Source organism: Delphinapterus leucas, chromosome 1 (genome assembly GCF_059928025.1).
Source record: "Delphinapterus leucas isolate spDelLeu-1000000601 "Yukka" chromosome 1, BTC_Dleu_Yukka2, whole genome shotgun sequence".
Taxonomy (NCBI): Eukaryota; Metazoa; Chordata; class Mammalia; order Artiodactyla; family Monodontidae; genus Delphinapterus; species Delphinapterus leucas.
In genome coordinates, this window is record NC_143129.1 from 144630728 (window position 1) to 144646872 (window position 16145).

The 16145-nt window shown below is 54.2% G+C and overlaps 1 protein-coding gene across 1 annotated transcript in view; it reads right to left on the reverse strand.

Annotated features, from left to right (window-relative positions):
- The window catches only part of CIMAP2 (ciliary microtubule associated protein 2), a 28096-nt gene extending 16312 nt beyond the window's left edge, over positions 1-11784 (reverse strand). The window contains 8 exon segments of the mRNA XM_089911346.1: positions 1425-1550; positions 2623-2784; positions 4426-4569; positions 4705-4842; positions 9733-9855; positions 10059-10223; positions 10680-10931; positions 11599-11784. Of these exon segments, the coding sequence (XP_089767472.1) occupies positions 1425-1550; positions 2623-2784; positions 4426-4569; positions 4705-4842; positions 9733-9855; positions 10059-10223; positions 10680-10931; positions 11599-11784 (1296 nt within the window).
- Positions 11785-16145: the final 4361 nt, after the last annotated feature.

Here is a 16145-nt window from a genome sequence, read left to right on the forward strand (position 1 = left end):
ACTCCCCTGGTCTTTTTGGAGTTTGTGACACTGATTTGAAACGGATGGAGTTCTCTTGAGAGCGCATGAGATTGTCAGAGTTAAGTCCCAGCTATACATGTTTCTAACGTAGCTCTAAGGTCCTTGTTGCTGTTTGTGATAACTGATAGATACCTCATACGTTTATAATCGGATGAAACTATGGTTTGCACTGTCTATTAAATATTAAATTTTAAAAAATTAATTAAAAAAAAAAACAGCTGTTCAAAACCAGGCAAAACTAACCTGCACTACTGGAAGCCAGGAGAGGAACCACCTGATGGGGAGGGAGGTTGGGGGGTGGCCCTGGGGTGCTGGAAACGTGCCCCTCAACCCTCTGGGGGGTGGTTACATGGTGAGTCCATTTTGTGACAATTCATGGAGCTCTTCACTTAGGACTCATGCTCCCTTCTGTATGGTTATTAGACCCCAGTAAAAGGTGGGCTTAAAAAATGAAGGACAGGAATGAGAAACGGAATGAGGCTGATGCCCAATGCCATCTGGTGCATGAAGAAGGCAGGCACACGAAGGCAAGAGCTTAGCTGTCTTACAAGAACACCAACAAACCGAAGATTACGTCATATATGGGGGATGGCTGCCTCTGGGGAGAGGGAGGAGAGGGGAGGGGAGGAGAGGGGAGGGGAGGAGAGGGGAGGGGAGGAGAGGGGAGGGGAGGAGAGGGGAGAGGGAGGAGAGGGGAGGGGGAGGAGAGGGGAGGGGGAAGAGAGGGGAGGGGGAGGAGAGGGGAGGGGAGGAGAGGGGAGGGGAGGGGAGGAGAGGGGAGAGGGAGGAGAGGGGAGGGGGAGGAGAGGGGAGGGGGAGGAGAGGGGAGGGGGAGGAGAGGGGAGGGGGAGGAGAGGGGAGGGGGAGGAGAGGGGAGGGGGAGGAGAGGGGAGGGGGAGGAGAGGGGAGGGGGAGGAGAGGGTTCTTGCTCAACCAGAGATGAGAAATGGGCCAACTCCCTGAGCTGCCCCTGAGGTCTCAAGACAAATATGAAGAGAATGGAGGGAGCATTTCCCTAGAAAATAAGAGAGTGGGATGGCTCTGGGTGATGTCCATTAGCACAGTGGTTCTCAAACTTGTCTCTGGAACACAGGATCAGCATCACCTGAGAACTCATTAGAAATGCAAGTTCCCAGGCCCCACCCCAGGCTTACTGAATCAGAAGGTCTGGCATGGGGCAAGCCCTCCAGGTGAGGCTGATGCCCGCTCAAGTATGAAAAAACCTCTGCCTGAGAGAAATGAGACAGTGGGAGTGGGTGTTAGTTCCTGGTAGAAAAAGAAGAGGTGGGGTGGGCTCCCTCAGAGCATCAGTTCCCAGGGGGAAGGAGAACTTGGGGCTGCCTGTAGAATTAGGAGAGTGTTCCCTGCTTCTCACTGTGTATCCCCTACCCAGACGCACTCACCCAGGTTCCCAGAATCATCGGGGAGGCCTTTATGCCTATCCGCTTGGGAGACAGCAGGAACGGTGGTTGGTTGATGTGTTTGCATTCCTTCTCTGGAGGAAGCCACGTATGGGGACCAGACATGGCCTAGAGGTGAGGAACAAAGGCTGAAAGCTTGGCAAGGTCTGGCGGTGGTCAGCCTGGGGCCAGGCCTGATGAGGGCTCTGGGCAGCTGACCTCACCCCCCTGGCAGCCCTGAGACTTGAGCCAAGGATGGTAGGAGGTACCTGGCCACCCCCCAACTTACCAGGAGCCCATCCTCTGGGGATGAAGGGGCCCTGTGGTACTCTCATGACCCCTGCCACCCACTCTATGCCCACCCATCAGCCTGAAACCTCTTTCCAGGTTCCCAAGGGCTCTCCCGGTCTGGCAGGGTCCAGAGAGGTGCTCCAGACCCCAGTCTGGGGAGCAGAAGCCACACGGACTTTGCAGCTAAATGAGCTGGGCTCCAATCTTGGCTCCTCCCCCTTGCTGGGAGCCTGGGCAAATCCCTTCCTATCTCTGGGCCTCGGTTTCCTTTCATGAAATGCAAAAGACAATCCCTCCCTCCAGGGGGCTGAAATGTGCCCTCCCCAGAGCAGGTATTCAGGAAATGTTGGTACCCTTTTTCATTCCTCTGGACACGCCCACCTTCCCAAGCCCTTAGCAGTTCCCTCCCTGGGGGGCAGAACCTGCTTGGGGGTCGACTAATGTCCAGAGCCTACTCAGATGACTGGCTGCCGAGCCCCCAGAAAGGAGCCCACCGCTCCCCTAAACAGAACCGGTGTGCGGCCTTCTGTCGGGCAGACCCCTTATTCACACTTGGTCCCGCTCCAGTTTTCCCCTCATCCTCTCTGCAGGGGAGGGAGGGGCAGAGATCAATGCCCACTGGGCACTTCCCAGGTGCCAGGCTCCATGCTATAGGCTCTAGTACTAACCTCAATGAATTCTCACAGCCACCTGGTCATGCTCACGGGACAAGCATGTAAACCAAGGCTCAGAGAGTGACAGACACTGATCCAATGTGACTAGTAAGTACAATATCAGGATTGGGAACCAGGTGAGTCTGGTACCCAAGGGTGAGCTTTCGGCTGAAATAGCCACTTCCACCCCACCCTGCCCCCGCAGGAAAGCCCCCTTCCAAGAGAAGAAGGAAGGAAGGCCATAGGGGCACAGTGACTAGTTTTGGGGGACACTGGCTAAGTGTGGCCCAATAAATTCTTTCTGGAGGGGCTTCCGGGTTGCGGGGAACTTTTGAAAAAACTCCACGCTTCTTATTGTGACATGAGTTAAGTTCTTCCACGAAGCTCTTGAAATTCATCAGTTCCCTGGGCCGTTTTTTCTGAGAAACAGAGGAGGAAAAAGAATATGTTACGTCAGGAAAAGCAAGAGCTGCGATGCTGGACCCTTACCACAATCAGAGACAAGCAGTGGTCCAATGGGGCATCACTCTCCCCCACGCCTGCCACTGTCCCATGGCCAGGCCAGTCCACCCTGACCTGGGCAACAGAGACGAAGCCCCCCAGCCAGGGGCGGGGTCAGTCTGATGGGGTCTCTAACAGCCCCTCCTCCGTGCGGTGCCCTGCAGCCCAGCTTGCCTTCATCCATTTCTTCTTTCTTTCACTTGTTTTGTGGACATTTACTGAGTCAGGCACTGTTCTAAGTAGGAAGGAGTGATAGTCCGAATATTTAAAAACCAGTGTGACGGGGGAACACTCAGGATTCTTAGGGCAGCAAAACTACTCTGTATGATACTATAATGGTGGATACATGTTATTATATATTTGTCCAAACCCATTGAATGTACAACACCAAGAGTGAGCCCTAATGTAAACCATGGACTTTCGGCGATAATAATGTGTCAATGTAGATTCACTGATTGTAAGAAATGTTCCCCTCTGGTGCCGATTACTGATAGTGGGGGCCTGGGCATGTACGGGGACAGAGGGAACATGAGAACCCTGTACTTTCTGCTCGATTTTGCTGTGAACCTAAAACTGCTCTTTAAAATTTCTATTTTTTAGATAACACAAAATAATATCCTGTGGCCTGGGCATTGGCTCTAGGGCCTACGGAGCGTCTGAGGCCCCTGCTCTGCTGGCAGGACACCTTAGTAGCTGGTCATGGGGAGGCCAGGGAAGCCCCAGGGAGGAGCCAGGTTGCAGGGCTCATTCAGTGGCTATTTACCAGCTGGTCCCAAAGAATTTCAACATTTCACCACCCCCACTTCCTAGCACTCCTGATGCCTTTACCACAGCACGCACTCCCTGCTAACATTCTATATTGTTTTCACTTGCGATTGTGTTTCTTTTTGCACTAGAAAGTAAGCACTTACTAGAAAGTAAGCACCACTGGAGCAGGTTCCCCTGCACTTAGACGATTACCTGGTCCAAGGCACACATGAGTGAAGGCACAGTAGAGACAAAATAAACAGACAAATACTTAAGTCCAATTACTATGAAAGCAAAGCCCACGGTGCTAGGGATCACACAACAGGAATTTGACTGGTGCAGGAAAGGGGGGCATCAAGCTAAAATTCTACCTCAGCTTCCCCTCCCAGCTCTCTGCCACTAACCCAGTCAGCTTAGCTGGGTCTGAGATGGCTGGGAAGTGTCTCCCAAACAGCAGGACACCCAGGCCTGCACCATCTAGGTCCCTGCAGGCCTGGCAGCCTGTCTCCCATCCAGGCATGGTGCTGGGGCCCCCTGCACCTCCCCTGCAATTCGTGCTGGTACAGAGGAGAGGGGACTGGAGGTGAAGCCAGACAGATGCCGTGGGGTTCAATCCCGGCTCTGCCCCTACCAGCTGCGTGGCTAGCCTCAGTCTCCTCCTCTAACACAGGGCGCCTTACCCTGCCCTAGCTGGGAGCGGGGAGTGAGCAGGCTATGGGAAGAGTCCTGCGCAGAGTCTGGCACGCAGGGTGCTGTGGATAGGTGAGGCCTGTTTTCCTGCCAGGGAAGGCATAGCCCGCCTGGGTACACACCTCCACAGAGTAATGTCCATAAGGCTGAAGCTTGCTTTGGTCACCAGAGAAAGTGTCATAGAGGCCACGGGTGCCCATGGATCGTGCCAGGTACGCCTCGATGCCACTTTTGAAAGTGTAGGTGCCCAGTGCCAGACTGCTCCCCTGGAACAGAGCACAGAGGACAATCCCTGCAGGTCCATCACCCCTTGGGGCCTCGGTTTACCCGTCTGCCCTGGAGTCCCCCCCACCAGGTCTGCGCAGCAAGGTGGGTGAGGCCTGGCCAGGGTAGGGGGATACCTGATGAGCCAAGGGGGGCGGTTTGTTTGTCATCCTGCACATAAGGCCCTTGGAATGAGACCAGCCCCAGGCACTGTCCTCCAGCTTCGTGTATGGGTTGCCCTTCTCCCCATGGTTTCCAGGGCCTGGACAGTAGCTCTGGGGGCGAGAGGGGGGGACATAAAGGCTGTTAGTCCCGCGCCTTGTGCTGCTGAGTGTGCCTGAAGAAGAGATGCCCTCCAGAGGGTGACGGGGTTTTCAGAGTCCCTGTGTGTTAACTGCCCCCCAAAACACACAGCACTGTAGGCCTGTGAGCCTCTGCCACTGCTCAGACCTTCAGTTCCAAGTTCAGACTTCACTGGGGCCCCACTGGTCTGTCCAGCTTATCCCTCACTGTTCCCTTCCTACATCTGACGCTTCAGCCAAAGTGAGGTCCTTGCTGGTCCCCACACCTATGCCATTCCGGCAACCTCCTCGCCTTTGCTTGCTTGTGCCATTACTGCCACCCAAAATGCCCTTCCCGCCTTCTTGGCCTTGGAAGGTTCTTCTAATCCTGCAAAGCCAGCTCGAATGTCATCTCTCCTGGGAATGAAGCCTTCCTTCCCTGATCACCCCAGACAGCTGCTTGCTTTGGTGGTCTCGGAAATCCCAACCACGACACCCCTGTGTTACAGCCCCACGTTTACACGCATGGGTTTCCCACTGTGCTGCAAACAGTGCTGTGACCTGGAGGGATCCGGAGGCCTGGGTTCGAATCCTGACTCCACTGCTTCCTGGCTGAGTGACCTTGGGCATGCCACTTACTCCTTAGCCCCATGGCCCACATTTCAAGCACAGGGATAGTAGAACTTTCTTCCAAGGTAATGAGGATGATATGAAATAACATCTATAAAGCTTCCTGCACATGCCCAGCCCATAGTGGGTGCCAACACCTAATAAGTCAGGGTGGGGTGGCTGTCTCGGTGGGGCGGGGTAGGAGAGAAAGAGGTAGGAGAGGTTGAGAACTGTGGCTGGAATGAGGATCTGGAGCCTCGACTGCCAGGGTCGAAAATATGGCCTTTGTAGGTGGAATGAGAAGAGCCACCCTGCAGTATAGGTGGGTGAGTGGGTAGCCATCGTTGGGTCAAGACCCGGCAGGATGTTTTCTGCTGCTTTGCACCTTTTAGCCACACGGGATCGCTGCCACTCCACATATGGCTCAGCCCTGCCTACCTCCAGTCCCTGGAACTTCCCAGGAAGCAGCCCAGAACCAGGTCTGACAGAGAGGGTGGGTAGTCAGGCCGTGGCAGGCATCAGATTCATTCAGCCTCAGAGGAACCAGAAGGCACATTGCCTCCTTCCAGGGCCCAGGGTTTCCAGGTATGTTCAGGAGAAAAGCCCCAAAGTAGGAAGGTGGGTCTCAACGTCTTGTGCTGGCTGCTTTACTAGCCTTAATATCTTGGTCCTAGAGACATCCTGATGAGATCAGATCAGTGCCGCTTGCAATCAATAGATGGGGAAACTGAGTCTCAGAGAGGCAAGCCTTGTGTCCAAGGTCCCACCTCCAGAAAGGGGCAGCACAAGGGTTCTAACTTCAAAATCCATGCATGATCCTCTGAGCTTCTACTGTTTCCCAGGCACTGTGCAGGCACAAGAGGTGGGAGAGAAATAAGCACCACGGTGTCTAGGGAGACCTCAGAAGCGAGGGTTATAACAAAGGGGTGGAGCTGCTTATCCCGGAGCTCACAGACCAGGAGGAGCCCAGTGCCGGCACTCTGTCGGCAAAGCCTCATCTCTCCCTTCAAACCTTCGGGTTCAGAGGTGCAGCAACACACCTGGGCTGATGTGAACGCCCCTGACTTTAGCTAGAATGTTATGTTTCAGGGCTTCTGGGACCCAGGCAGGAGTGCTTAATTCTGGGGGAAGTGGGAATTGTCATTTACAAGATTTTTTTTTAGGTGGACCTTGAAGAAAGAGTCATCTTCCCAGAAGATGAAGGGGCGGGACAGGTGTCCCAGGTAGAGGGAGCCACAAGAGCACCTTTGAGACAGTTGGGAAAGGTATACTGGGAAGAGAATGGGAAGGCCTTGAAGGCCAAGCGGGGCATCCAGACTTGATTCTGGGGCATGAGGACACTTCGGAAGGTGACTGGGGCAATAGTAGGTGACCAGGAAATCAGTCCAGGGGGCGCCCCTGGGCAGGGGCAGTGTGGCTTGGGCTTGGGCGGAGGTCAAGGGGATGGAAGGAGGAGGACGGGAGACAGAAGCACAGACCCCCGTGACTACAGGGGAACAAGTTGCCCATGGGCTTCTGGCTCTGGCCGCTGGGCGGTGCCATTGCCTAGGAAGAGCAGCCCTGTGGGAGATGCTGACATGGCAGGAGGGGGGCATGAAGAGTTTGAGGAGCCTGGAGGACCCCGGGGTGGGGATCTGAAGCCATGTGCATGGAGCCTGGCTGCGCAAGAGAGAACACCCCACAGAGGGTGGTGGGGAGGGCAGGGCCTGGGAAAGAGAAGCCATGGAGGGAGGCTGGCGGAGGAGCTCCAAGGACACACAGCCCAGTGTCCCCACAGCCAAGGGAGGGCAGAGCGTACTAGGAGGAGGATGGAGGCAGAGCCCAGTGCCAGCACAGAAGGCACTGGCTTTGCAGGGGTGTGCTTCAACAGCCCATCCGCTCTGGGGAAGGATTCACAGGACCCAAAGCAGGCACCCACAGCTTTGGCACTGGCACTGCGGAGGCCCCCATGGAGGAGTCAGCACCCTGCACAGGTGGCATTTGTAGGCCGGTCCCACCCACACTGGGGGGACAACTGGAGGGACCAGAGGCCAGGGGGAGCCATCAGGTTCCCAGGCCTTGGATGTGAGCTCTCCCGGGGCTGCCTTCTGCCCACTGGGGCAGTGCCACCTCCTTGAACTTTCTGTCCAGCCCTGAGCCCAGGAGAGTGGCTCGGGGAAATCCCGCAGGGCCCAGTGAGGTTACTGCAGGAGCAGATGTGGGGACCAGAGAGGAGAAGAGACAGCTGGAACGGAGGGACAGGCCGTGGGACCCTCGCAGATGCTCCAGCGCTGGGGACCGGACACAGGAGGAAACAGACAGCATCTGATTTGTTCCCCCAACTCCTCTGCCTTCAGTGGGGCTGGGCTCTGCCATTAGATCCTGTCCTCCACAGATGGTCAAGGAACAAACCAAGTGAGCCCAGCCTACGGGTCAAGTGCAGTTGTTATGTGTGGACACCTTGGACTCAATCCTGCCTCTGCCGCTTAGTAGCTCTGTGACCTTGGGCAGTCACTTAACCTCTCTGTGCTGGTTTTCTGTCTGTAAGTGGCAATGATAGTGCCTGCTTCACAGGGCTGTGGTGAGGATTACAGTCATTAGTTCACTCACGTGCTTAGAACAGTGCCTGGCGCATGGCAAGTGCTGCATGGCGTGTCGGCTATTATTACTTTAGACTTGAAGGAAATCACTCATTTTTCAGGGCCTCCAGGCAGCCCCTACCCCCACAGTGCAGTTACAGCTTCTGAACCTGGGGGTGCACGTGCACGTCCCCTGAACGTGGCAAGGAGTAATTCCCAGGCTCCACAGAAGGCTTCACAGCGGTGAGGTGTGGAGGAAAGGCCCTGGCTTGGGGTTTGCCCATTTGGCCCACTGGGGCAAGATGTTTATCCTCTCTGAGCCTCCAGGGCCTCGTCTGGAGCGGTTATAAAAAATTAGAGTGTTTTGGAGAACCAGTAGTTAGTAGGCAGGCATGGGCTTAGTCCACGAAGACTTATCACGTGCCTACTATGTGCCAGGCGCTGCCAGGACCTGGGGATTCTGCAGCGAACCAACTGGGCAGATGTGGTCCACCCTTGGGGGCTGCTGTGCGCTGGGGGAGAGACACTGAACTCACAGCCACAATCGGAGCTCCTGGGAAAGGGAGATGGCACCTCATGGGGTCAGGTCAGACCTCGGAGCTGAGAGCTGAGGGATGAGCAGGGGCTCCTTAGGTGAAGGGGCCGCTGGGGGCGGAATGGCACTTCTGGTAGAGGGGAGAGCAGGGGCAAAGCACAGGGCGAGTGCTTTGCCTCACTTTGAGGAGTGAGGAGGGTAAGGGTGTCCAGCCCAGGGAGCATGAGGGGCAGGGGAGGAGGGGTGGCACTGGCAGCGTGGGTGTGACTCCCGCCTTCGCCCGCATGACCCTATGGAGCCTGAACCCCACTCATCCCGACCCACACCGATGCCACGGCAGCCCTCCCGCCACCCCCACCTCTCACCACAGTCACCTCCCATCTGGATGCCTCCGATCCCCTCCCCCACAAGCATGTCACTCAGTACCCCCACACACAGAGCAAAACCCTCCTCCGCTGTCCTCCCACAGCACCTGGAATCAAACCCAAGGCCCTCACCTTGCCAGAAGGGCCTCATGTCCTGGTCCTCACCCCTCTGCTCTTGCCTCCTCCCCCCTCACTCACAGATTCCGTGAGTCTCCATTGCTCACCTACCACAGGTTTTGCTCAAACACCACCTCCTCCCAGAGGTCTCCCCTGACTACCCTATAAATGGCACCTCATCGTTCGCCATCTCTCCCTGTCTCATTTTACCCCATGGCCTTCATTATATGTGACTTGTTTCTCTGTACCGTTGTTTCTACCACTAGGACCACAGCTCCATGAGGGCAGGGACCTTGTTTTCATCACTGCTGGATCCCCAGGGCCTGGAACATTACGTGGCACTAGAGGGCGCTCAACCATTATTTACTGGATGGCTGGATGGCTATAGATATGGAGGAGTTTGTTGAGCACCTAATGTATGCCTGGCTCTGTGCCACGGACTCAAAGATGAACCAGACCCACCCCTGCCGGCAGGGAGCTCCTGGTCTGGTGGAGGAGACACAGAAACCTACGACAGCCAGTGGGCTGAAAGCTGTGGCACTGGAAAGCAGAGGGGCTGCGGGGCCCCAGAGGGGAGGCTGGCCAAGCCTGGGAAGAAGACCGGTAGGAGAAAGGGTGCTTCCAGCCCCAGCCAGGCTGCGTGCCCTTCAGACAGAGCAGAGGGTAGGAGGGGTCCCACTCCGTGTATGAGAACACCTACCCCAACGAGTCCTCGGAAGCGAAACTCTCCGGAGCTGAGCAGCCCCCGGGTGCTGTCCCGTTTCTCCTACAACTCTTCTAAGAAGTCGTTGGGGTTGTAGGAGCCAGGCCCCAGCTCTTCCTTCTGCCCCAAGAGAAGAGAGCAGAGGTGAAAACTTTACACTTGGGAATGTCCACGCGGGCAGGAGCCCAGGCGAGGATGTGTTCCTTAAGGGATGAGCTCTACCTGGGCCTGGGAGGACACTGCAGGCCACCCTGGGGCAGGCAGGACCAGGCAGGAGGACCTGGCACCAGCGGTAGGGCAGCGTGGGGCCCCAGGGGCCTCACCTGCTGCCGCTTCTCTTTCAGCATGGCCTGGTACTGGAAGTGGGGCAGCTGTGTCAGCCGGGTGGCTTCCTGGGCCTTGGCACAGCCTGTGCCCACCTCCTTCTTCAACTTCTTGATGCTGAAGCAGGTCTCCTTGTAGCCATAGGTCCCAGGTCCTATGTGGGACTGAGTCGGGGCACAGTCCGAGCGAGGCCAGCCGCACCCACCAGTCCACCCACAGAGCAAGTCCTTGCCAAGCTGTCACCCTGACCTGGGAGTGGACAGGCAATACCCCTCTGGGGGCCCCTCCCCCAGCCCCGAGCCTGGCCCTCAAGGTGCAACCATGACGTTCTCTGTCACTGGCCCCCTTACACTTCAGAGAGGGCCCGCAGCCAGTCTGTGCAAGAGCTGCAAGTGGAGCCCAGGTCTCTGTGGATCCGACCCATGCTGTTTTCACTACAGTCCTGCGTTTATCAAACACATTGAGGCCCCAGCTCTGAGTCAAGCTCTGAGCTGTGGGCTGAGGGCACGGAGGAGTGTGAGGCATGTCCCTTACACAGATCAGCTCATCTGTCATGGGGAGGGACTCGGAGGGGCAGTGGCCAGACCACGTGGGAGACTCGGTAAGCTATGCAAACTCACCACGTCCACAGAGTAAACCCTGGAGCACGGGGCCTCCCTGAAGGCGCTGAACTTCTTCTGGTTGGGATAGACAGCGGAGACGTCAAACCTGGGAGGGACAGATGCCCAGTGAGAGGCACCCAGCCCTGATGAGGGCAGTTCTGGGTGGTGGGGAAGTTGGCATCCCACGGGAGGTGACTTCGGAGCTGGCCCATGAAGGATGAGCAGGGCTGCTGCCTCCTCAGTGTCTTCGCCCTTCCAGGTTCCCTCTCCCTAGATTCCACCCTTGTCTGGTCCCCTAACCCCCTGCTGGGAACCTTTACTCAAAATCACCTTCTCAGTGCAACCACCAGCCGCACCACCCCTTGTACTCGCAGGCTCCCCCTCCCCACTTCCTTTTTCTCCATAGCCCTCATCACTAGCCAACATTTTATATCTTTTTCTGTTTATTATCCACTCCCACCACCCCTCCCATATGAAGGCAAGCTCATGAGCAAGGGCTTTGCTGTTTTGTTCACTATTTTATCCCCAGATGCTAGAACTGTGCCTGGAACATAGTAGGTGGTATATATATATATATATATATATATATATATATATATATATGATATACACACGATATATGTCATATGTATGAATGAAGAAAGACACCTGGGCTGAAATCCTACCCATAACTTTTGGGCTGAGTGACCTACTATGGGCCAGGCCACTCGGCCTCTCTGAGCAGCACATAGTAGGTGCTTCTGAAATGATTTTAAATAACTTAATAACGGTGGTAAAAGACTCTGGGCCGGGAAGTGCGGCAGGCAGGAGAGGTATAGAAAGTCCCGCCCCCACCCCTCACTGCCAGCCCTACGCCCCACCCCCCCCACCACCACCCCCACCCACCCCGCAAGGGAGCCCGTGAACCAGTTGGTGGCCATGGCGCTGGCCCGCCTGCCGCGGCAAGGTCCTCGCGGAGCTCGACTGTGGGACTTTTCCGCGCCCGCCGGCAGGCCAGACCGGCTTCTGCCACCGCCGCCACCGCTGCCACGGCAACCCAGGCCTTGCGATTTGTGATCGCCACAGACCTGTGCGCTGCGTGTTTGCCCGCGCTGCGCCCCTGCAGGGTCCCCGACTTTTCCATTCCGCTATGCACATTTTCATTGCTGCCTTGCCAGACATCCTTCCCCGAGCCCGGCAGATTTAATGGCCCCTCGTGGTGGTTACTACGGATGCCATTTGGTCGGGTTTTAGAGTCATTTGTTGAGGAACCGTTTCTGATTTCTTGCTTTATGGCAGAGCCCCGCGCAGGGCCTGGTGGAGCGCAAAGGCCTCTTGATGTTCACCTTATGCTGGTGGGACCAGTGAGACACACAGAAACGGCTCGACTTAGGCAAAGGGCATTCCATTCCTTCTCCACTCTGGGGAGGGGAGGAGGAGAAAGAGGGACAGGGCAAGGGGGGCCAGAGCGTGGAGGGCAGGAATAAGGTGGTCAGGAGAGAGGTAGGGTTGCAGGGATGGTGTCAGGACTCATTCCTCCCCCAGTTACCTGGACACCCACTCTCGGCAGACATTGTGCAGGGTGCCTGGGACCCAGATATGGTCCCTTCCCGGAGAGTCTAGTGGGGGAAACAATGACTACACAGTGTGACCAGGTCAGTGTGATAGGGAGGCCTCTGACGCAGACTGTGGGTGTGTAAGTCAGGGAAGGCTTCCTGGAGGAGGAGAATTCCAAACTCAACATTGAAGAGTGTGTGTGGCTTGCTAGGTAAAGAAAGGGGTTGAGGGTATGTGCCCCCAACAGGGCATGGTCAGCTCTCTCCTCTCATCCTCCCTTATCTCCCACCAATGCCCCACAGTCATGCTACAGCCTGTCTAATATCATCTCCCACGATTGCCTTTGATCCCTCCAAGGGTTTTAGACTAAGGTAGGGCAAAGGGCCATACGCCATTTGACGATGACAAGACTGAAACCAGAGAGAAACAGGACCTTCCCGGGGGGTCCTGCCTCCAGCCTGTGGTGGAAATGGATTACCAGGACAGTGGGTCTTCTTCCAGGCCCCACCCAATATCCTTTTGACATCCCAATATAGCATTTAAGCCATGAGCTGGACTCACGGGCCCCAGGCTGGCAGGCACATGGTCGCGGTTGGCAGAGCATCCACCCTGCACTGCTGAGCTGAAGGTGAGCGGCATCAGGCCTCGGGAACACACACAGAATAGTCACCCCAGGTCATCCAAGCATGGACTTTGCCCCTTCCCAACCATGTGACCTTGGGCAAGTCACTTCCTTCTCCAATTCTCAACTTTCTTACCCATAAAATAAATCCCGTAATCTCTTTATCTCCAGACTGCTGTGGAGATTAAATGAGCTAATTTAGGTATGCTCCTGGAACATAGCAGAAGCACAACAAGAGGTCATTCCCAGCCCTTGGAAAGGGACCTTACAGAAGGTCCAGGGGCAGAGATTGTGTGTCATTCACTCCTGGTGCAGTACGTGGCACATAGTATATGCTCAGCAAATATTTGTTGAATGACAAGTGAATGAATAAATGAATTTAACCCAGCTTCCCAGTAATGCATAAATCTTCAAAGAGAATCATGTTCGAATCCTAGCCCTGCTGCTTACTAGCTGGTGGCCTTGGGCAAGTTACCCTCGCTAAGCTTCAATTTCCTTGTCTGTGACACGTGACTGCAGTCTCCTGGTGGAGCTGTTTTGAGGAGTGAGTGACGTGTGACTGTGTCCACTACCACATCCTATGTGCTGGGGAGGCCCTGCAACCAGCCCCAGGACTGCTCAGGCGTTCTCAGGCCCAGCCCTGCCTGGGGCTGCTTTGCTTCTCTCGCAGCATGAGAGCCTTGGCTCTGGGACTTACGGAGGAATAACCACAGGATATAGGCCAAGGTTCCCTGGGCTGGGAGTTCTGGCTGCCAGGCAGCTCAGAACAGGCCAGAGTGAGTCAGCTCTGCAGCAAGGCAGCCTGCTCTAATCAGCCCAAAGCTTTCCCATCACAGCAACTTACTGATCACAGCAATTAACTCTCTCTTGTAGGTACGATTGCAATCCTCTCCAACCCCTATTATACAGAAGAGGAAACTAAGGATCAGACAGAGAGAGTAACTTGCCCTGGTCACATCTAGTGAGCATCACACAGCAGACACAAAGCTCATAACTAAGTTTGCAAGAGTTTCTAACCCATCCTCTAGAGCCATCTATTATGTCAATAAAGTCAAATCAAGTTTCTTAGCCAGGATTCAGGCCTCTGTGATGGGGCTATGGCTGCTGCCTTATGTCCTTATCTGCTGTCATCTCTTCCCCATGCTCTGTAAGCTGCAGCCATATGGGGCTACTCTGTCCCTAGGCATACCCTGCTCTGGCAAAGCTCTAGCCTTTTCATGTGCCTTTCCTGCTGCTGAAATGCACCAGCAACCTAACCTCCCCATCCAACTCCTACTAATCTTCTCAGAGTCAGATCAAAAGCCAAAGCCACCCATTAGGATGGCCATTATAAAAACAAACAAACAAACAAAACAGAAATGAATTACAAGTGTTGGTAAGGATATAGAGAAATTGGAACACTTGTGTATTGTTGGTGGGAATATAAAATGGTGCCGCTCCTGTGGAAAAAAAAGTATAGCAGTTTTTCAAAAAAATAAACATAGAATTACCATATGACCCAGCAATTCCACTTCTGGGCATACAGCTAAAAGAAGTGAAAGCAGGGACTCAAACAGATATTTGTACACCCATGTTCATAGCAGCATTGTTCCCAACAGCTAAAATGTGGAAACAACCCAAATGTCCACTGATGAATGAATGGATAAACAAAATGTGGTATATACATACAATGGAATATTATTTAACCTTAAAAAGGAAGGAAATTTTGACACAAGTTACTACATGGATGAACCTTGACATTATGCTAAGTGAAATAAGCCAGACACAAAAGAATAAGTATTGTATTATTATTCCACTCATATGAGATACATAAAGTAGTCAAATTCACAGAGACAGAAACCAGAACGATGGTTGCCAGGGCTAGGGGAAGGAGGGCATGGAGAGTTGTTTAATGGGTACAAAGTTTCAGTTTGGGAAGATGAAAAAGTTCTGGTGATGGATGGTAGTGATGGTTGCACAATGTGAATATACTTAATGCTACTGAACTGTACAGTTAAAATGGTAAATTTTATGTAAAGTATATGTTATGACAATAAAAAGGGGGGAAAAAAGCTGAACTCCCTGGAAATCTGTCTCTGATCCTCCCCAGCAGGTCAAGAGCCCAAGTTTCATCTCACGATCACCAGCAATTTATAGGAACAATTTTTAATTAAAAGTTATTAAATTTTACATTTAAAATTACAGGTGAGGGATTTCCCTAGTGGCGCAGTGGTTAAGAATCCGCCTGCTGATGCAGGGGACACGGGTTCGATCCCTGGTCCAGGAAGATCCCACAGGCACTGGAGCAACTAAGCCCGTGCGCCACAACTACTGAGCCCACAAGCCACAACTACTGAAGCCCGCGCACCTAGAGCCCGTGCTCCGCAACAAGAGAAGCCACCGCAATGAGCAGCCCGCGCACCGCAACGAAAAGTAGCCCCTGCTCCCCGCAACTAGAGAAAGCCCGCGCACAGCAAGGAAGACCCAATGCAGCCATAAATAAACAAACAAACAAATAAATAAATAAATAAAATAAAATTACAAGTGAAAAATACCTCCAGAATGTTGTTTTAATTTACCTTTTTATTGCTCAAGTCAAATATTTTTTCCAAGTTTACAAATTGGCTCTATTTCCTCTTCTGAAAATGCTGGTGTGTTGTTCAAGAAGATAAAGCAACAGGGTCTCAGGAGCCCAGCCCCAGATGGAATGAGGGGTGGGAGGGACTCAGAAGTTCAGACCTGGGACTTCCTTGGTGGTCCAATGGGTAAGACTCTGTGCTCCCAATGCAGGGGGCCAAGGGTTCCATCCCTGGTGGGGGAACTAGATCCCGCATGCATGCTGCAACTGAGAAGTCCACATGCCGCAACTAAAAAAAAAAAAAAAAAATCCCACATGCTGCAACTAACACCAGCGCAGCCTAAATAAATAAATAAATATTTTAAAAAAGAAGAAGTTCAGACTTGCTACAAAATCCAAGTCCTGGAGGACTAGCAGCTTTGCGTCAGGGAGCACAGCCCAATCTTCTGGAGGATAGGGGACTGGTGCCAGGCCTGGGGGAAGGCTGGCAAGAGCAAGACAACTGGGCCACAGGTGGAACGCAGACTGAGTGGGAGCTGCTAGTTATCCAGAGTGATTAGAACCAGCACCTGGAGCCCCGTCTTTCCACTGGGGCCAACTGCAGGGCAGAGAGGAGGCAGAGAAATCCCAAGCGGGGAAGCCTGCTAAACAGTGGCCAAAGGAAGAGCAGCAGGAGGGGGCGGGCTTCGTTCAGAGGAAGCAGGACACTGAGGGACTGTGGCGGGGATGGGAGAGCAGCAGGAGGGGGCGGGCTCCGTTCAGAGGAAGC